The sequence below is a fragment of the Zeus faber genome (assembly GCF_960531495.2).
Source record: "Zeus faber genome assembly, chromosome: 16".
Taxonomy (NCBI): Eukaryota; Metazoa; Chordata; class Actinopteri; order Zeiformes; family Zeidae; genus Zeus; species Zeus faber.
The window spans coordinates 8,589,656-8,612,069 of NC_137202.1; the positions used below are offsets into that span (position 1 = coordinate 8,589,656).

At 45.1% G+C, this 22,414-nt stretch overlaps 1 protein-coding gene across 1 annotated transcript in view; it reads left to right on the plus strand.

Annotated features, from left to right (window-relative positions):
- The window catches only part of stk32c (serine/threonine kinase 32C), a gene marked incomplete at its 3' end in the record, with an annotated part of 106,898 nt that overhangs the window by 83,121 nt on the left and 1,363 nt on the right, over positions 1–22,414 (plus strand). The window contains exons 5-11 of the mRNA XM_080016725.1: positions 10,572–10,609; positions 10,917–11,006; positions 11,371–11,474; positions 11,950–12,066; positions 13,987–14,112; positions 14,386–14,514; positions 22,322–22,389. Coding sequence (XP_079872851.1) covers positions 10,572–10,609; positions 10,917–11,006; positions 11,371–11,474; positions 11,950–12,066; positions 13,987–14,112; positions 14,386–14,514; positions 22,322–22,389 — 672 coding nt within the window. The remainder of the gene's footprint in view (positions 1–10,571; positions 10,610–10,916; positions 11,007–11,370; positions 11,475–11,949; positions 12,067–13,986; positions 14,113–14,385; positions 14,515–22,321; positions 22,390–22,414) is intronic.

The following is a 22,414-nucleotide window of genomic DNA, read 5'->3' on the forward strand; positions in this document are numbered from 1 at the left end:
CTAAAACAGGGTGTTCCCATACCTGAAACAGGGGACCTGGTTCCCCAGAACAGCATGGTCCACCGGCTTCCTTCCCCCAGAGCAACGATGCAGACTCCCTTGCTCTCTTCCGGAGTGTGAGACCTCGAGCTGGTGTGTTGGCTGGTGGAGGCGTGGACGGACTTGGCTGTTGTGGGGGGTGCTTGGAGGGGTGGCCTGGCTGCTGGGCTGCTGGCTGGTCCCGGCGGTGACTGCTGGGCGGAGAAGCTACCTGCCAGCGTTTACTTGTGGTGGTTGCTGCGGCTGTTTCTCCCCCGGTCCTCCGCCGGACCCCCTGGGTGCTGCTGCTGCTGACTCGGAGGGGGTTGGTGCTGTGGCCGCCCGTTGATCCGCTGGTGGGCTCCAGGGCGTCTTCAGACGGCCCTCTGTGTCCCTTCCCCGTACTGGGGAACAGGGTTCAGGTGCCAGTGTCACAGTTTCGCCTACCATGCGCCTCCCAAGTGCCGTGTTCAGGGACCTCCGGCACAAATACACAAAAGATGGGGTTGTAGAAAACACACACATTTGTTGTGGAGAGGGGGCCTGATAGAACAAGCCCCAGTGCAGATGGACACGATGGACACAAGTCATGACAGGGCTCCTCTCTCCTAAGAGTGTGTGGGGATGGGGGTTTTACCTGCTGCTTGTTAGACCAACAGGTATGCAGCCACTCTGATCCAGGTGTGGCTCCCCAAACCCCACCATCCCCGCACCAGAACAATATATGCAATATGTTCAACAGCCAAGCAGCATCAAGGACTGAATTTCTTTTCCAACAGGGCCCCGGCCAAGAAAAGCAGCACACAACTGAAAATGAAAAACAGACATTAAAAAATCAAAACATTGAAACAAAACAGGTCACCGATTCTGTGTTTAAAATCTGCAGTTGAAACAAAATCCTCAAGTTTTATGTCTTCCTGTAATGACTTCCAAGATGATCGAGCATTAGAACTGAAGGCCGATGTCAACAGGTGTTGTGTAATTAAATACAAAATATGATTATATTAATGGGTAAAGCCCTGAAAATTGAGAATTTAAGAAAGATTTGGTGTTGCTCATATCCAACATCTTCTTCTAAGCACTGAGGTTTATATTGTTCTCTTCCCTAGTCCAAGGTTGCAAGACGTTTGAATATCAAAATTGTTCTTTATGAAGTTATATTTTGCTTTGCTCCAGCAGTGACATACCAGTGTCGTGATTAGTGAGAGAATTTAAAGCAGGAAAATGAAGTTTGGTTCAGAAAGGTAGGGCGCCTCTTCCTTCCAGCCTTGCTGTCCATAAGGACACAGAAATAAAAAATAAAAATTCTGTTCCATGTGGGACCGCACAACCTTATTTCTCTTTGTGCGGAAAGAAACGAATCTCAGTCTATTCGAAAGGTCACAAAGTTTTCATAGTTTTAAGGCGGGGCGGACAAAGAATTGCTGATCTCAGTGGATTCATCAGCAGGATTTAGTGTGTGTGTGTGTGTGTGTGTGTGTGTGTGTGTGTGTGTGTGTGTGTGTGTCTGTGTGTGGTGTGTGTTTGTGTGTTGATGCCTTGAGTGGATTTTAAAGGTTGTGGCCTGGTTTGTGACAATATTTTCCTGGCAAAGCTTAGAAATCTTATTAGCATGTTAACATCTTAATCATCATAACCTGGAGCATCTGCTCACTACAACTCACAAAACAACATAAGCTTCCCAGATAGAGGAGGCGATAAAATAAATACCCGTAGATACGGCATTTTGCAGGAGGATTACTCCTCCTCTCTCTCTATCCTTCACTCTCTCTCTCTCTCTCGCTCTCTCTCTTTCTCTCTCTCTCTCTCTCTCTCTCTCTCTCTCTATATATATATATATATATCTATATATATATATATATATATATATATCTGGCACCAAGACATTAGCAGCAGATCCTTTAAGTCCTGTAAGTTGTAAGGCGGGGCCCCCATGGATCAGGCTTGTTATTCCAGCACATCCTACAGATGCTCGATCGGATCCTGACCCTAACCCCGCTCATCCACATGATGTAGAAAAAAACGTGATTCATCAGACCAGGCCACCTTCTTCCACTGCTCCATGGTTCAGTTCTGATGCTCATGTGCCCATTGTAGGACCTTTCAGTGGTGGACAGGGGTCAGCATGGGCACTCTGACCGGTCTGCGGCTACGCAGCCTCGTACACAGCAAGCTGTGATGCACTGTGTGTTCTGACACCTTTCTATCATAGCAGCATTAACTTTTTCAGCAACTTGCGCTACAGTAGCTCTTCTGTGGGAGACCTGTCGTTTTGGAGATGCTCTGACCCAGTCGTCTAGCCATCACCCTTTGACCCTTGTCAAAGTCACTCAGATCCTTAGACTTGCCCATTTTTCCTGTTTCCAACACTATGTATATATATATATATATATATATATATACTGTATATTTATATATATATGTACCGTATGTTTGTATGTATGTGTATATATATATATACAGTAGTACTTTGACTTACAAGTTTATTCTTTCCGTGACAGAGCTCGTAATTCAATCTGCTCGTATAGAAAATCAATTTTCCCCATCGAAATTAATTGAAATGCCATTAATCCGTTCCAGCCCCCTAAAAAACACCCCAATTTTTTTTTGTTACGTGTTTTTAAATAAGAAAAATTTATTTATAAATAACAAATATTGTATAAAAACATAAACATAAAACATAATAAAAGAGAATGTTAAGAAATATACTGGTTTAATAAAGTGTATTTACCTTGGAGATCAGATGACTTGGACTAACGGATGATGCTGGAGGAGGTGGATGGTGGAGGAGATAGGTGGAGGGGTTGGGGGAGTTTGTTTCGTGCTTTTTCAGTCGCTTTTGTTTGTTGCTACACTTTATTGCTGAACTTAATTGCTACAAATTAAAAAAAAAAATTTCACTTCACTTTCGCCTAACTTGAAAAAATTTGCCAATTCCATCACACGCACACCTCACTCATGTTTTTCTATGATTTTATGCTTTAATTCAATCGCCATCATTCGCTTCTTCTTCTCAGCACTTACTTTCTTAGGACCCATGGTTAGAAATTTTTTTTGGGGGGCAAAATGACGGCACAAAACGCACAAATCGCGAGCACAAAACACAAATGAGGTGCTTCCACGCTCAGGTAACCGCGTGAAGTGAAGGAGTGAGACGCGGGATGCTGGCCGGTTTCGCTCTCCACGCCAACTAGCAGCGGCACCTGAAGCTCGCTCCTCGTAACTCACATTTTTTCTCGCAAATCAATACAAAAAATCGACGTATGTATACATATATGTATGTATATGTATATGTGTGTAATTATATATACAGTATATATATATATATATATATATACTGTATATATACATATATATGTATATGGCAGCTAGATCTATTTATATATATGTGTGTGGTGTGTGTGTGTGTAAAAAAACAATATTATTTAATTTTTTTATTCGTATTATTATGTAATGCCCACAATTACTTACTTTATCCTATTCTCTGTTGTAGAAACACCATGTATGTATTATGTATCGTTTATGTATTTTTAATAGGTTGAACCTTTCTATAATAATAATAATAATAATAATAATAATAATCATGATAATAATAATCAGTCTATCATCTTGATTACATTTATTAATTAATTAATAAAAAAAATGAATGTTCTGGCTTTCAAATGGTGTGAGCTCACAGTGAGGTCATCTCTGGGTTTGTGTACCACTGGTCACGCTGTACTGTTCACATCTTGAGTGACACAGGTCTCACCTCGTTGCTCCAGGGGCATCATTAAGGTTCTCTAAGCCGTGTTTACGGCAGGAGGAGAAAAGATCCTTCATCTCCCCCGGGGGGGGGATAACAAACTGTGTAACCAGGCAAAAGGAGGTGACAGACACTTTGTGTGGGATTGAAAAACCTGATGACCAGCACATTGCCACAGCATGTAATAGTATAAACAGTGGATATCAGCAGTTGATATGTTTCAGTTCAGTTGTATTCAAACTGTGGAGGAATAGCAAGCGGAGCGTGAAAAAATGAAAGATAAAATAAATGGAGGCCTTTAACATAAAAACCGCTGACAGGTGAAGTAAATAACATTGCTCATTTCGGATTTGGGATATATAAGGCAGCAAGTGAACAGTCAGTTCTTTAAGTTGATGTGTTGGAAGCAGGAAAAATGGCCAAGCGTAAGGATCTGAGCGACTTTGACAAGGACCAAATAGTGATGGCTAGACGACTGGGTCAGAGCATCTCCAAAACAGCAGGTCTTGTGGGGTGTTCCCGGTATGCAGTGGTTAGTACCTACCAGAAGTGGCGCCCATGGGCTTATTGTTGCACATAATGAGCGAAGTCTAGCCCGTATGGTCCGATCCACAAGTTGCTGAAAAAGTTCATGCTGCTATGATAGAAAGGTGTCAGAACACACAGTGCATCACAGCTTGTGTGTATGAGGCTGAGTAGCCACAGACCGGTCAGAGTGTCCATGCTGACCCCTGTCCACCGCCGAAAGCTCCTACAATGGGCACGTGAGCCTCAGAACTGCACCATGGAGCAATGGAAGAAGGTGGCCTGGTCCGATTAATCGCGTTTTCTTCTGCATCATGTGGTTTGGTGGGGTTAGGGTCCGATCCGATCGAGTATCTGTGGGATGTGCTGGAATAACAAGCCCGATCCATGGAAGCCGCACCTGCAACTTCCAGGACTTAAAGGATCTGCTGCTAACGTCTTGGTGCCAGATACCACACGAACTGTTTTGGCAGCACCAGCGGGGTAACACAATAGTAGTGGTTGTTAGTTTTGGTTTAATTATTGCGGCTGATTGGTGTTTCTTAACTTATTTGACGTGACATAATAGGATTTCATGAGATATATTTGTATTTAATGTTTCTGAATCTAATAGGATAACAGTTAAGGTTTATAATAATATCTACAACTAGAAACGTGTAATGCCTATTCACACAGGCTAACGGGAAAAAATAAAAATAAAAACAAATAATGAAAACAAATTGAAACAAATCGTAATTATTTTACATAATTACAATTTGTTTGAATTTGTTTTAAAATGAAAATAAAAACAAATAATGAAAACAAATTGAAACAAATCGTAATTATTTTACATAATTACAATTTGTTTAAATTTGTTTTAAAATGAAAATGAAAACAAATAATGAAAACAAATTAAAACAAATCCCTATTATTTTACATAATTACAATTTGTTTTAATTTGTTTTCATTTTTTTTTTTTATTTAAATCTTTCCCGTTAGCCTGTGTGAATAGGCGTTACACGTTTCTAGTTTCTGTCGATATTATTATTATTATTATACTTATATTATTATATATTATACATCTAAATTGAGCAGCTGTCTGAAAAGGCTGGCCTGACTTCCTTGAGTCTTAGCATATGACTAATGCCGTAGCTAATCTAGCTCCAAACTATTTGTCTAGTCTTTTTAATTGAAGCCCAAATATCCTTTGGCTGCTTGCTGGTAATCTTCCTTGTGCTTCTTCCTTGCACTGCACTGCCTCTGGATTTGGGAAAGGGGGCTTTCAGTTCCTGCGCTCCGTGGTGCTGGAACCCACTGCAGCACGAGGTCAGACTTCAGGCACTTGCTCCCCTCGATGGTTACTTAAAGATGGAGTGGCCCTAGTAGTTGGTAGTTGGTAAAGTTCATCAACACAAGACGGCGGGACAAGCGCCCCCCCATTATTGAAATCACACACACACACACACACACACACACACACACACGTACACACACACACACACACACACACACACACACACACACACACACACACACACACAACCAAAATAATGTGAGTACAGACTGAGCAGATCTCAATGTCGTAATGTGTGTATACATATGAACGTTATTTTAATATTGCGGTAAGGACATTTTGTAAGAGCAAGTGATGAAACACGCGTGCATGAGGCAAGGGAAAACATCAGTCAAAGACATTGAGTTATATGGCATTGTGTGTGTGTGTGTGTGTGTGTGTGTGTGTGTGTGTGCGCGTGTGTGTGTGTGTGTGTGTGTGTGTGTGTGTGTTTTCCATAAAGTGGTAATTTGTGAAATTATTTTGTTGAAAAAAATCCCATAGTTGATACTGTTTTTTAGCTGGCACTTTATAATAATCAGCCCTTCAGTGTATTTATGTTATGCAAGTGCTGCTTTATATGCTACTTCCATTTGTTGGTGGCAGGGTCCGCCGTCAGGGCAATACTGAATAGTTAAATCCATACGATCCCTCTTTATGTTCTTTACAAAAGGATGCAGAGAAAGCAAAGACCCAACAATAAGAGATTCTCCTTGTGGCTTTATTTATTTTCAGGATGTGCACAGAAGTGGCACTAACGACTGTTCATTCAGTCTCTTTAAAGGCTCAACTCTTCCTATTCGGAAACCCACAAAGTAGGTTAAGATAGGACTAAAATCCCTGGAGGTAATTCAGAAGATATACAAAAATAATGTATGGATTATTTCTTCACTGCATCATCAACAGCGGTAAAACATTTGAGTATTGTACAAATAACTGTCTTTAATATAATACATTAAATTCCTCTTAAATGGAATACATCATCACCCAACCCATTTACACCCTGTGTCATGGGGTCAACCGCCACCCCCGGCACATCAGACACACACATAGACACACACACACACACACACACACACACACACACACACACACACACACACACACACACACACACACACACACACACACACACACACACACACACACACACACGGAGCTCCAGCCAGAGCACTCAGAGATGGATGGACCACAATAGCCTGGAAATGATCCATCATCAACCCTCCACTCATTTGTTTCTTGGATCTCCAGGCGATGAAGGAAGGAAGGAAGGAAGGAAAAAGGGATGGAGGAGGAAGGAGGAGGCCATTATTTCCTCCGCCCTGACACCGTACGCCCGCTGGAAGTGCTACGCTATTAACGGAGCCTGTGGCTTCTTGGCCTTTTTAGTGTGATGTATGGCCGTGGCGACGGGTGGAGGGTGTCTGTGGAACCAGGGGTCAGGGAGGTGATGGGACTGGTTAGCGGCACTGGCACTGGTCAGTGCTTGACCTGAGGGTTTTTTTATTTTATTACGTTAAAGTGAAGACATCCTTCTTTCCCAAGTAAATTATGTGGAGATCATTATGGGAAATCCAGATCTGCATCCCTGAAACTCAGGTGTGATACTGAGTTAGATCGTTAATTCCCCTTGTATTGTGGTTCCATTTAAACTAGAAATCTTTCTGTTAAGATGGACTTTAAAGGACCATACCAGAGTAAAATTGAGTTTCAAGTTTGTTTTCAAATGACATGATGAGAAACCTTAAAACCTAAACCTAAAAAAACACATTTTTCTCCAAGTTACTTCATCACATCACACTCACATCACACTCATTCTACTTTTTTTTTTTAATTTAAAAATAAAATGGATACATGAAAAATGTTTAGTGTAATTTAGATTTAAATTTTTATATGCTGGATTAAGTATTTTGATTTATGTATACATTTCATTTGAAGAAGAGGAAGCGCAATTGCTTTACCAAACATAATTCAAATTTTACATAAAAATGACCAACAATATAGACAATAAAGGATCAAAATAATAATAATAATAATAATAATGAATATAGAATAAAATATATGTGGTAAAACAAACATCTAAATATGTGTGGTAACATCAGGAAAATGGTCGGGGGGTAAATGTGGGTGCTCACTAGAAAAAGCTATTTGACACCAGTACATCAGTCCTTTAACAGCAAAGTGATATCCGTGACTAAAAGGTTTGTGGAAGAAATGCAACAGTATTGATATTCTATTTTCTCCTGCACTGCTGACTGGTGTTCCTTTCCCAGAACACCTGGGCATCCCTGTTTTTATTTTGTTTGTTGTTTTTTTTTGCATTGCTTTCTTTACATATCCCAAAATAGGCCTCACGCAGCTTCAAATAACTGATAGAATCCATCTTCCTCAACGCGGGGCAGACTCTTTGTTGGAAGATGCTGAGTGCAGCGCTACGCAAGTGAAGAGCGAGCGTCCCCGCAGACTGCAGCCTTAGCACCACAGATGGTCTGGAAAGACTTTAAACCTGATTCCAAACCTCAATTAAGCTTCGTTTTGCTGTGTTTGTGTGTGTGTGTGTGTGTGTGTGTGTGTGTGTGTGTGTGTGTGTGTGTGTGTGTGTGTGTGTGTGTTGCATGTAAGCACGTCTTTGTGTGGTGCATATTGGATTGATATATATTTGCATATAGTGTGTGTGTGTGTGTGTGTGTGTGTGTGTGTGTGTGTGTGTGTGTGTGTGTGTGTGTGTGTGTTGTGTGTGTGTGTGTCTGCCCTTCCTCATCCCTGCCAAAGACACAACAGGTAGCCACAGTTTTTCTCTGGTGTCTGCTTCATAAATGGCCCAGCGTGATCTAAATATTAACAACTGTCAGGGGCGGGTTTTTTGGCTCAAACTTCACAGCTTCGTTTTTTCATCTTTTTTTTTTCTTTTTTTTTCAACGTCATCCAGTGTTTTTCTCTTTTTTTCCTTTTTCTTCTCCTTCTGACACAATTGTGTCTAAAAAAGACAATCCCCGCCTGTCTGCGTCAGACCGGCTCCGCAATTCGGTTCCACCCTGTGAGCTTTTGACAGAAGAATACTATACAATTATTTTGTTGCACCAACCGCGGGAGGACGGGGTCTCCAGTCGCCTAGCAACAGCTGCTGCCACCGGGCCCAAGGAGGCGGAATTAGTCCAACGAGGAGAGGAGGAGTAAAAGAGGAGTGGAGAAAGTCCCCAAACAACAAGACCTCCTCCTCCTCCTCCTCCTCCTCTCCACTCCTCTCCTCTCTTCTGCCCTTGCGTCGTTGTGATCTCCTTCCCCCTTCACTCCTCTTTTGTTCTTCCCGTCTCTTCCTTTTTAATATTTCCTCGATCCTATCTTCTCCTCGGTTCTTTTTTCCTTCTCTTTGTTCTGCCTCTCCTAGCGCCTTCTCTTTCTCTCTCTCTCTTTCCCTCTCTCCCTCGCTCGCTCTCCTTCTCGTCGCTGTCTTCCCTCCGTGCTAATCTGGTCCGACGTCTCGGAGGCAGGGGGCTGGATTTCTTCGCGACACAGGTTTTTTAACGTGTTGAAATGTTTATTTGTCCACGCCAGGGGGGTTCCCACACACGTCGGGAGAAGACACCCATCCAAACTCGTCTCTTCCTCCGTCTTAGCGACAGTGTTTGCAGGGTTTTATGACGATTAAATGAAATAAATACAATTGGCAGGCTGTAGTGGTGGAGGTTGCTTTTCCATATCAGACAAAATGTAATGAATTGTATACATATTAATTCAGCATGTGGAGAAATATCACATCTAAATTGTATATCTAAACCCACTGCCAATATTAGCAACCATACTGCCATAGCCTTTAGATTGAATAAGTCCTGTGCATAGAAGACCTTAATTTTATTCTGTATTTTTTTTAATATATTGTCTTTTAAGCATTTAAGCATTTTTAATTCTGATCATCCGTCTGTACACCAATGCATCAACCCTGACCAAGACAAAATTTCCTTGCATATTTTAGATTTTTTTTTAGATTGAGATTCAACTTTATTGTCAGAGTATACGTACTAGTATAACAAAAATGTAGTTTAGCGTCTAACCAGAAACGGTGCAACAACAGCGGAATAAGTGTATATGAAAATGTACTCGGCCTAGTGAACATGCATGTGGAACCAGTGGCGGCCCCACCCCCTCCTCTGACAGGTGATGCTAGCGTGGGCTTGGCGCGGCGGCGTAGCCCTGGTGAACAAACGCGTCCTGCAGGGGTGCGAGGAACGCTCTCTGCGGACCGAGTCTTCACACCACGCTGAATTCCTGCATAATTAAATAAGCAATATGGACTCTGTTAATTGCCAGTGAAATGAGGAGGAGCCCCGCTTTAGGGAACATGTCCAGAGATGTGTGTATGTGTGTGTGTGTGTGTGTGTGTGTGTGTGTGTGTGTGTGTGTGTGTGTGTGTGTGTGTGTGTGCGTGTGCGTGCGCGTGCGTGATGCGTGCGTGCTTCTTTCTCTCTCGATACTGCATGGGTGCCCAGTGTAATAAGTACAGTATGTGTGGACAAATCTGTGGGAAAGTCTTCTTGAGGACGGGCTGATTACTGTGTTCTCACACACTCCTGACAGCCGCTGAGGAGCTGCAAAGAAGCGCACACACACACACACACGCACACACACACACACACATACTTGTAGATACGCTGTTTGACATGTTGCGCCAACACATGTATTTCACACATCCTTCACCCTGCAAACACCTCCCACTGATCCCCCACGTTATTTGAATGCTCGCTCTTTCCAATGTGTTCTGCTGCAACATAAACAGCTCAGACAGTCCATAGATTTAGCAACATGTATGTGTGCGTGCGTGCTTGCGTGCAGAAATGCATAACCACACATTGCATTGCTGTTTAAATTAAGGGCCACAGCCAACCCTCGTAGTTGGTGTGACTCGAAAGATTTTATAGTTCAAATCAAATATGTTGATGCTAAATCTTGAATTATTACTCATTGTCTCCCCAGAGACGTCAAGCCAGACAACATACTGCTGGACGAGCAAGGTAACTAGACCAAAGTCATGCATTTCCTGTGTGTGTGTGTGTGTGTGTGTGTGTGTGTGTGTGTGTGTGTGTGTGTGTGTGTGTGTGTGTGTGTGTGTGTGTGTGTGTGTGTGTGTGTGTGTGTGTGTGTGTGTGTGTGTGTGTGTGTGTGTGTGTGTGTGTGTGTGTGTCTGTGTGTGTGTGTGTGTGTGTGTGTCTGTGTTTGAGAACCAGTGTGTGTCTGTTCCAAGGCTGTAGTCTTGGTGATAAAAAAAAACGAGAATCGATTTTTTTTTCACATATTCTTTGTTGTGCGATGTCCTCGCAGGCCACGCCCACCTGACGGACTTCAACATCGCCACGATCATAAAAGACGGAGAGAGAGCGACAGCCTTAGCTGGGACCAAGCCCTACATGGGTAACCCGCAAGATAACCTGCTCCGAAATGAACAGGAGCAGAAATAACCCCCCATGTTAAAAGAACAACAACAATAACATTTGAGCAACAGTGGTTATTGCCGGAGTGCTTAACTCAAAACCTTTCTTCCGAGGTGTAACTAATTCCTTACGGTGTAATATCTTGCATTTCTCATGCTTGTGAAAATGACGCGATTGCCCCCGCTGCGATCGCCTCGCACGCGGCGCCAAACGATTCCTTCAGTGGTTTGTGGTTCGGTTGGTTATGAAAGTTTCTCTAGATCTCTGAAGCATGTTTCGGGCCCTCCAGATCCTCCGTGCGCTGAAGGTGGTGACTCCACTTTGGGGTTTTTTTTTGTTCTCAGCCCCAGAAATCTTCCAGTCCTTTGTGAGCGGGGGCACAGGCTACGCCTTCGAGGTGGACTGGTGGTCGCTCGGCGTGACGGCCTTCGAAGTCCTGCGTGGATGGGTACGACACTAGTACTACATTTGTAGTATTAGTTTTATTAATATTGTAATGCATTATTTTTGTATGGTTTTAATATTGCTTAGTGGGTTATGGATAGATGGATGGATGGATAGATAGATAGATAGACAGACAGACAGACAGACAGATAGATAGATAGATAGATAGATAGATAGATAGATAGATAGATAGATAGATAGATAGATAGATAGATAGATAGATAGATAGATAGATAGATAGATAGATAGATAGATAGATAGATAGATAGATAGATAGATAGATAGATAGATAGATAGACAGACAGATTGGGTTATAGATAGATAGATTATAGATAGGTGGATAATTAAATAGACTCGTCTATCTATAGATATAAGTCCATGGATAGACTTTTTCTATTATTTTTACTCTCTTCCCCTACCCTCTCTTCTTCCCTCCCTCCATCGTTCCCTCCCTCCATCCCTTCATCCCTCCATCCCAGAGGCCCTATGACATCCACGCCAGCAACTCAGTGGAGTCTCTCATGCAGCTCTTCAGCACAGTGAGCGTCCAGTACAGCCCGGCCTGGCCCAAGGACCTGGTGTCCCTCATCAGGAAGGTGAGAAACATCACTCCATGCAGGAAGTGGATGTCATAAAAACAATTTTCTTGTCGTTACAACAATTTTCTTGTTGTTACAGACGCAGAAACGTCACCTGTCCATCCCACAATATGAATCCAGCGAATGATTTTTAGATTTCTTGTATACTGCCATTTCTTCTTGTTTATGTAGTTTTTGTTGTTAATGTTGTTTCGGATGAGAGCTGTTGTGACACCACAATTCCCCTCTGGAAATGAATAATCTATCTATCTATCTATCTATCTATCTATCTATCTATCTATCTATCTATCTATCTATCTATCTATCTATCTATCTATCTATCTATCTATCTATCTATCTATCTATCTATCTATCTATCTATCTATCTATCTATCTAATGAAAGAAGCTCAACAGGTAAATTACTGTAAAGGAGGAGGAGGAAAGCATCAGATTCAGTGTTCAGTTCAGGTCGAAGAAGAAGGGGATGCAGCCATGGAGGAGGAATAGATGAGAGCCTCAAGGGCAGGGGGGGTGGCAGGAGGATGAGCAGAGGATGCTCGGCAAAAAGACAAGATAACGACAGATGGAGTCTGAGGGATGGCGGTAGTGAGACCGAGAGAGAGACCGGAAGGGAGAAGAGGGATGGATTGTGTGTGTGAGTGTGTGTGTGTGTGTGTGTGTGTGTGTGTGTGTGTGTGTGTGCGCGCATGTGTGTGTCTCTGCATGCGACTTGAGTGCTCTGGACGGACGGCATGGGTCCCTTCCGCTCGGCTGCTGATCAATTACCATGTCTGGACTCCGCTGAGATAGACCTAACGAGCCCTCCAGGACCACACTGAATCATCCCCTTTAAAAACAAAAAACAGCAAAAATTACAGAAATAACACATGTATTAAAAAAAAAGGAAACATAAACTGGATAAGCATTAGCTCGTCTTTTATAGTCATACACACACCACACAACACTACGTGCAGCTACAGGGGCCGACACACGCAGATGGAGGCAGTGAAATGTCTTTTCCCATTGAGGCTTGTCCTTCCGCCAGGGGGCAGGCAGTTTACAGTGCCCGGGGACCAACTTCAGCACCCATCGCTGGTCAGATGATGTTTCTTGTACATGGAGGAAACCCCATGTGAGCACGGGGAGAACATGCAAACTCCACACAGAAAGGCCCCTAATCAGGCGTTAACCCACTTGAGCGCGGTGCCAACAGCGCCCCAGGCGGGAATCGAACCCAGGTCCTCCTCGCTGTGAGGCAGCAGTGCAACGCACTGTACCACCGTGAACGTGAACACATGTATTAACATGGGGAAAAAAAAACAGAATTTGCATCGAGACTTCATCATGACAATGAAAACAGAAGGTGCCGTAGTCGTCTGCTCTTTAACCACCGCTCCAGTTGGGATGATATCTGTCGTGATGGAACGTCTGATCAATTTGATGTCTGGTTGGATTGATGAGCAGCGCCCCCTGTTGGCGAGAGTCTAGACCTGACTTGTGTCCTGATCCATTTCAGTCTGGTGCCAGGGCGTGCGCGTGAGGTCGGACACAGGGGAACAAGAGAGGGGAATGAAGACGGGACAAATAGTCCAAAAAGAAAGGGAAATCAATATAAAAAAAAAAATCAGAATTAAAATCAAAATCTAAAAATCCAGAATTTCATTAAAATGTCTCATGTTTCGGTGTTGATTCAAGCAGTTCTTCAAAGATTATAAAAAAAAAATCATAATAATAAACCAGCCATGACAAAATGACTTTTGCAGTCATTTTGCAGAATTTAATTTTATTTCCCCAGAAAATAATCTGCTTCGGATGATGGGAAAGGAGTTTGCTGCCAAAAGGGTGACATTGACGCAAGTGACTTTGTGTGTGTGTGTGTGTGTGTGTGTGTGTGTGTGTGTGTGTGTGTGTGTGTGTAATGGGCGTGCCTTCTCCAGCTCCTGACAGTGAACCCTGAGCATCGTTTTTCCAGCCTGTCTCACATGCAGACGTCACCCTACCTCGCCGACGTCAACTGGGACGCCGTGTACGAGAAGAAGATGGAGGCCGGCTTTGTCCCCAACGTAAGTTACACATACACACACACACACACACACACACACACACACACACACACACACAAACATACACACACGGACACGCACTTGACATTTGGGGGTTGAACCTGCTCATTTACAATGAGAGAATACCCCCAGGAATAATGCAAAGGGGCTGGATGTGAAACACACTGTTTTGTGTGTATGTGTGTGTGTGTGTGTGTGTGTGTGTGTGTGTGTGTGTGTGTGTGTGTGTGTGTGTGTGTGTTATATCTGTGTGTGTGTGTCCTGGCTTCTCAGAAAGGGCGGCTGCACTGCGACCCCACCTTCGAGCTGGAGGAGATGATCCTGGAGTCGCGTCCACTCCACAAGAAGAAGAAGCGACTGGCCAAGAACAGATCCAGGGACAACAGCAAGGATTCACAGTCTGTGAGTGATGAAGCTCCTCCTCCTATCAGGGTCACTGATAACACAGAGCAGCGGGTGGAGGGCCAAGATGGAGGGCTGGATGATATGGAAGATTTTATTATGGCAGTAATCATAGCAAATCTTACAATAAACCATAATGATATGTATCCCGAAACCTGCTTTTGAATTCAAAATCCTATGTCGAGTGATCCAGCTGCCATGGATAAAAGTGAAATATTTGTATGGTTTGTTGTTATTATATATTATTATTATTATTATTGTTATTATTATATCATATTTGTATGCATGTTTTTCAAATATCAAAAATCCCTGAAATATTTAAAAGATCTTTGATATTAATATATATAATCATATTTAATTCAATTTTATTTTATTTTATTTTGTTTTTGTTTAGTTTTACCAGGTAGTGGTCCCTTTGAGATCCAGGATCTCTTTTTTGCAAAAGGAGACCTGGCCAAGACAGTAGCAAAGGTTTGAGGCAAACACTAACTGACACTAGGGAAACATAATAATTAGGGCCACACTTCATGCAAAATCCTAAATCAATCCTTAAAACAAATTACAACCCATAAACAATCCATAAAGCACTCTGTGGGAGTCCCTGCCCACAGAGTCAGCCTGGACCATCTGCGCCGCAGGCCTATGGACCACCCTGAAGTTAAAGGGCTGGAGAGCCAGGTACCAGTAGGTGATCCCGGTGTTTGTGTCCTTCATGCGGTGAAGCCACTGCGGCGGGGCGTGGTCCAAACATAGAGTGAAAGCTGGTCCCAGGAGGTAGTAGCGAGAGAACCGACTGCCCACTTGATGGCTAAATCCTCCTTCTCCACCGTGCTGTACCTCGACTCCCACTCTGAGAGCTTGCGGCTGAGGTACAGCACCAGACGCTCGTTCCCCTCCACCTCCTAGGACAAGACTGCTCCTGGCCCTCTGTTCAACAAGTCTGTTTGCAGACAGAAAGGGATAGAGAAGTTAGGATTAAACAGCACTGGCTTCCTGCAGAGAGCTGACTTGACACTCGCAAACGCCTGCTGGCACTTCTCTTACCACTGGACCGGATCTGGAGTACCCTTTCGAGTCAAGTCCGAAAGTTTGGGGACAAACCTCCTATCGTAGCCGGCCAGCCCCAAGAACTGCTTCACCTCCTTCTTGGTCTTGGGTCTCGGCGTGTTTGCGACTGCAGCGGTTTTAAAGCTGGGGTCGGACCAGGCCTTCGCCCAAGTGGGACCACAGATACCGTACCTCCCGCCGTCCCATGGCACAGTTCTTTGGGTTGGCGGTGAGCCCAGGGACTCAAGCACAGCGCCCACATGCTGAATAAGCCGCTCCCAAGTGTCACTGTTAAAGATAACGTCATCTAGGTAGGCCGGGGCGTATGCTACATGCGGACGCAGGATGCGGTCCATGAGTCTCTGAAAGGTTAATGGGGCACCGAACAACCCCAGCAGAAGTGTACGAAAGTGTTCTAAGCCAAACAGCGTGGAGAACACAGATTTTTCCTTGGACTCCTGAGACAATTGAATCTGCCAATAGCCCTCGGTTAAATACAGTGTCGTGAAAAAACAAGCTGTACCTAATGGTCGAGAAGTTCATCGATCCAGGGCATCGGGTAGGCGTCGAACTTGGACACCCTTTGGTAGTCCATGCAGAAGGGGACTGACCCATCTAACCCCCCCCCACATGATGGGACTAGACCAGTCACTCATGGACTCATCAATTACGCCCATATCCAGCATGGCCTCTAATTCTGCCTGCACGATTATGTGTTTGTCATCGGACAGGCGATACGGCCGAGAGCGCACCTTCACCTCCAGGGTTATCTCCACCTGGTAGTGTATGATGGACGTGACGCCTGGCAGGGAGGAGAAAACATCAGAGAAGCAATGCAGAAGTGCAGCTACGTCTGCCCTCTGGGACGGAGAGATATGGTCACTTAACAGGGCTTAACAAATGATCGACTGCTTTTTGAACCTCCAGCCCCAACTCATCCCGCTCAATGACCAGCGTGACCAGAGCCATGGATGCCCCCTCCAAGAGGTTTAGGTGATTTTGGTCTTGGTCTTTTTTTTTTTTTTTAGGTGAATTTGTGTCGCCCCCTGCCTGTCAGACTCTTCAACCTCATAATCGACCCCGCCAACCCGCTGTGTGACCACAAAAGGCCCTTGCCACTTCGCAAGCAATTTCGAGCTGGGCGTAGGGAGCAACACTAACTAAAGCCTTGTCTCCCAGTGCAGAGTCAAGCCCCCTGGTCGTATAAGAGGCGCTGACTTTACTGAGCCCGCAGCAAATTCTCCCGTGATAACGGTCAAATCAGCGCGTGTAACTTTGCTCTCAGGTCCATAACATGCTGTATTTCATTCTGACTGGTGCCACGACCTTCCTCCACGACCCTTTAATTAGGTCTAGCACCCCCCGGGGTCTCCTGCCAAAGAGGAATTCAAAGGGAGAAAATCCTGTGGAGGCCTGGGGAACCTCCTGCACCACAAATAACAGAGGGTCCAACCACTTGTCCCAATTATGGCATCGTGAACAAACTTTCGAATCATGTTTTTCAGTGTTTTATTAAAGCGCTCAACTAGGCCGTCGGTCTGGAGATGGTAAACACTGGTCCGAATTGAGGAGACACCCAGTAACCCGTAAAGTTCCCAAAGTGTACGAAGTGTAAAGGTAGTGCCCTGGCTGGTCAGGATTTCCTTCAGAATCCCGACACGGGAGATGACCTGAAACAGCGCCTGTGCCACACTTTTGGCTGGAATACTGTGCAGGGGCACTGTTTCTGGGTACCTGGTTGCATAATCCACTAGGACTAACACAAAATGATACCCACGGGCACTGCGGGCGAACGGCCCGATGAGGTTCACACTGAGTCTTTCGAACGGGACCTTGACTAGGGGGAGGGGCCTCAACGGCATTCATGGCGTAGCTGGAGGGTTGACTACCTGGCACTCAGGACACGCAGTGCACCATTTACGCACATTTGCCCAAATACCTGGCCAAAAGAAGCGGCCATTATCCGCTGTCGTTTTTTCTCTTGACCGAGGTGACCGGCGGCTCTTCGGCACCAACAACTGGTTTATCTCCTCTCCTGTCTGAGTGTCACGGCTCACGCGATATAACCTGCCCCTAATCAGCGAAAAATACAGGTGAGTGAGCACAGCATCTGGGCGCATCAATACGCCATCGATTTCAACTACCCCCTCAAAGGCCCGGCGTAGGGTGTCGTCTTGCGACTACTCCAGTGGAAAAGGGGTTAAAGGGACTGGGGAAGATCCTACTTGGGATCTTGCGTCCCCTGTACCCGTCGCGCTCGTCCACAACCCCTCCGCGTCACCGTGCACCAAGCAACACTCACGTTTCCCTAGCGACCATGAATGTTCTCCCCCAGCCTTTCTCATCAACTCGTCAAACCCTGGCCAAGCCATGCCCGAAATCAGGGAGTGTGACAGGCAGGAACTAACCGCAGCCTGTATCCTATGCTTTTTTCCCCTAGTAACAAATTTGGAGCCGGACCATCAGATACGTTTGAATATCCCCATGCACTCAATGAACCTCCACCTGTGACGCCTCCACCAAAGCCCCGGGGCGAACCAGGCATTGCTGGACCATTGTCGGTGATCAGCCAGCAAAGCCTGATGTCTACCCATCTTGTAGCCTTACCGGTACTTGGTAGGCCCCTTTCAGACTGGGGGAGGAGTCCGGCGGGCCAGCGACCCGCACCACCTGGCCAAGTTCCATCCGAGGACAGCCGTGGCGGTCGTGGCCGGGCTGCCCACAGTCTCTGCATCCCTTCCCAGAAGTCTGCACAGCTCCCTGATTTACTGCGGCAGCACCGCCCTGGGAGCTGAGGGGGGACAGAGAGGAGACAGCACAGGAAAGGGAGAGAGAGAGAACCTGATGAATCCCACGTAGGTCCTAGGGCCCCCCTGGACTTGTCCTCCGCGGCACCGCGATGTGCTGCGGACCCAGCAAATCCTGCAGGGGTCCTGGGGTCGGATGTAGCGCCCCCCCCCCTCGGACATTGTGCCCCGGGCCATCGGGACGGGCTGGGGACCCAGTGAATCCTGCGTGGGTTCTTGAGACAGACAGTGATGCCCCCTGGATATTCTTCTCTAGGGTACCGGCTCCTGGCGAGGAGGTAGTCCCACTCCTCCTCCAGGTCCACGATGCGTTTTCGCAGCCAGCAGATCAGCTCCGGGGTGCCTTTCACTCGGCGCGCTGCCCTCTGGGGTCCCTGTTCAGGCGCCACTTGTGGGGGTCTCTGCCCACAGTTAAGGGTTTAGGGAGGAAGACAGAGTCTTTCTGGCCGTGGTGCACCAACATGGCAAGAGTTTTATTGTCACCTTGATCAATAAGGTATGCTGGCCACAAGTATCAACCACAATTTATAATGCTAAATATTATAATAACAATAATGATAGGAATCATCTCGAGCGCAGGAGGAATGGTGTTCCGCCGAGCCTGTGCGCCGATCCCCTCTGCAAGACAGACAAACCTAAGAAATCTCCCTGCCTCGAGTCGCATCGTTCAGCGCCGATTGCAGTGATTGGTCCAATTCGGCGCAGCTTGACAGCCGCTGGAAAGGGAACCGCGCTGTTGTCCGCAGCCAGTGCTGGACCATCGCCACACACTCCTTAAAAACAGAATCAGGTACCAATGGATTATTCATCTTAGTAAGACATTGGAGTTGCAAGCGCTTTCAATTCAGATAAACTACTAAGTCCTTCAGTTTAAAGTCTTTCTGGAAACTAACATCAATCACATTATCACATGACGACAATATCTGAATGTCATGACATTCATCATGCCCCTGATGGACGATAAATCAGACTATTGCCCCGTCCTGGTTGAGAGAACCATCCAAAATTGTGCCAAAGTCCCTGTGCGATGCCCCAAAGCCAGAGGAACAACCTGCTCCTGCGGCGTGAATCCAGATCCAGTCATTCTGCTGCTCTAGGCAATCTGTCAACGGGGGCTGGTGGGGGGGTCAGTAGGCGAGTGATGGAGGAAGTGTCCCCATTACACAAGGAGAGGAGAGGTACCAACGGAGCAGCACCAATGGTGTCCTGGTGGCTCAATCAGATAAGCGTGCGTACTGTAGGCAAGAAGTGTGCAGCTTCCCGGGTTTGAATCCATCCTCTGATGATCACTCACTCATGTTTTGTTTTTTTTCTTCTGGCCGCAATTTTGATTTTGCCGGCCCCCTCGAGATGGTGTCCTCAGCAGCCGCCTGTCGCCTATAGGAAGCGCCGCCTCTACGTGAATCAAAATGATGTATTCATGATATATTATGAATCAAAGGGTCAATTCGGTTGAAATTGCCACCAGAGCTGAAAATCATTTAAAAGCCCTGTTGTTCTCTTGGCCAGCTGTTATTTTTTTACCATGCATTCTACAACCCAATAGACCACATTACACCGCTGGAGTTTCCTGTTTTCCCTCCTAAATTGATCCTCGCTGCCCCCGGTGGGATCAGATTACTGTGAATTTCGGAAGGGAAATGACAAACAAACCTGAGGAACCCTGTGCTGGAACACACAATGAAAGGTGGTTCAAAATCCAGTAAACGACAGATCTCGGTCCGATCTGGTTCTGAGATTCTGAAATGCTTTGCACTTGCACTTTTCTTTCGCACTGTTCAAGCCATATTTCCTCTGTTGTTTCTTCATGTTTTCTATCTTGAATCAGGTAATTTAACGCCTTGTTTGGAATGAAAGGTTTTTTTTATTTTATTCCTGCCCTCTGTAAAGCACTTGGGAGAAATTTTATGATTGCTTATTAAGTGCTCTACAAATACAACATTATGTAATTTCCATTCTTTCAAAAAAGACATCACATATTTCTTTCAGCTAAACAAGCGTGACACCTTAAGTTCGTCATGTCTAAAGCCAAACCTTCCTTTTCAATAATTGAGACTCAACCCAACTGATCAGCATCATCAGGATCTCTTCAGTCGATCCAGCATTCAGAGATCATCCACAGCCAGTTTGACTCCAAATGATCTTTTCCTTCAAGTTCACTTTTCCCCCCGAATTCTATCGTTTAAAAATGGCCACATTTCAGATCGGTTGTCCCCAAAAGACGATGCCCAAAAAACGATTTAGATTCATTTATTCATGTGGAAGTCAGAGAAGGCACGTTCGCCTGCAGATAAATAGAAAAAAAAAGGATGAATCAAATGAGCAACAACAGTCTGCCCCTGTGCGTCTCGGTCCAACTGCAGGCTGTTGAGTGTGTGTGTGTGTGTCTGTGTGTGTGTGTGTGTGTGTGTGTGTGTGTGTGTGTGTGTGTGTGTGTGTGTGTGTGTGTGTGTGTGTGTGCGCGCATGCACATGTACATGTGTGTCTGTTCATGCTCAAGGCTTTTCATCCTTGATTGAGGCGTAATTAACCCCCGGCTGGAAAACCTCCTCTCGGTATTCAGGTGCAAGATGCGAGCTCCTGTCAGGGACTTGTTATGATATATACTGTGTGTATATATGTATATATATATTTTTTTAAATATATTACGTGTAATATATCTATATATATATATCTCTTTATTAACATTAGGCTCACATGTCTTCCTCATGTGTGCACGTTTCTCAAACAATAGCTAGCCCGCAAGGTTTGTGGTGTGTGTGTGTGTGTGTGTGTGTGTGTGTGTGAGTGTGTGTGTGTGCGTGCGTGCGTGCGTGCGTGCGTGCGTGCGTGCGTGCGTGCGTGCGTGTGTGCGTGCACGTCAGCATATGCTCGTCTCATACTGAGTTATTACCGAGATTATTAAATTATGAAACCCTCAGTCCTACGCCCCCCCCCGCCCCCCCCCCCAAGCGCTTCCGGTAAAACGGGAGCTTCTATTTTCGTCGCAGGCCAAACATCCAGTGTGAGGCACAAAGACAAGTCATGACTTTCAATACGGGAGAGGAGAAGGGGAGAAGCGAGGAGGAGAGGAGAGGGGGAGGAGAGAGGAGAAGGGGAGAAGCGAGGAGGAGAGGAGAGGGGGAGAAGAGAGGAGAATGGGAGAAGAGAGGAGGAGAGGAGAGGGGGAGAAGCGAGGAGGAGAGGAGAGGGGGAGGAGAGAGGAGGAGAGGAGAGGGGGGAAGAAGTGTAAAAACGTCTTTTGGCGTCTCTCTCTCTCTCTTTGTCTCTCTCTCTCTCTCTCTTTGTCTCTCTCTCTCTCTCTCTTTGTCTCTCTCGGGGCTAAAATGTTAACGAACGTCGTCTTCACAGTAATTAGAGTTAAGGTCGCATGACGGCATCGGCGACGAACTAATGAAACTGTCAAACTGACTTTTCCTTTTTCTGTTTTTTTTTTTCCACTTGTGCAATATATTGAATATTAAAATATATTTGGCTTTTTTTGTTCTTCACTATTTGGCGATTCTCACCACAACAAATTCATTTTAATAGGTTCATTTTTATTATCTATCTATCTATCTATCTATCTATCTATCTATCTATCTATCTATCTATCTATCTATCTATCTATCTATCTATCTATCTATCTATCTATCTATCTATCTATCTGTCTCCTAATCTATCTATCTATCCCTCTCTCTATCTATCCCTCTCTCTATCTATCTATCTATCTATCTATCTATCTATCTATCTATCTATCTATCTATCTATCTATCTATCTATCTATCTATCTATCTATCTATCTATCTATCTATCTATCTATCTATCTATCTCTCTATCTCTCTATCTCTCTCTCTCTCTCTCTCTCTCTCGTACTTGGCTGAAAGAACACATTCGGATTGTGATTGATTAGAATAGTGATGTCATTGATGACGCTGATGTCGGATCTTCTCCATCGATCTTGTGCTCTGCAGGAGAACGACTACCTCCAGGAGTGCCTTGAAGTGGTGCAGCAGGAGTTCATGATCTTCAACCGCGAGAAGTAAGGATGCACAAACAAAAGTTTT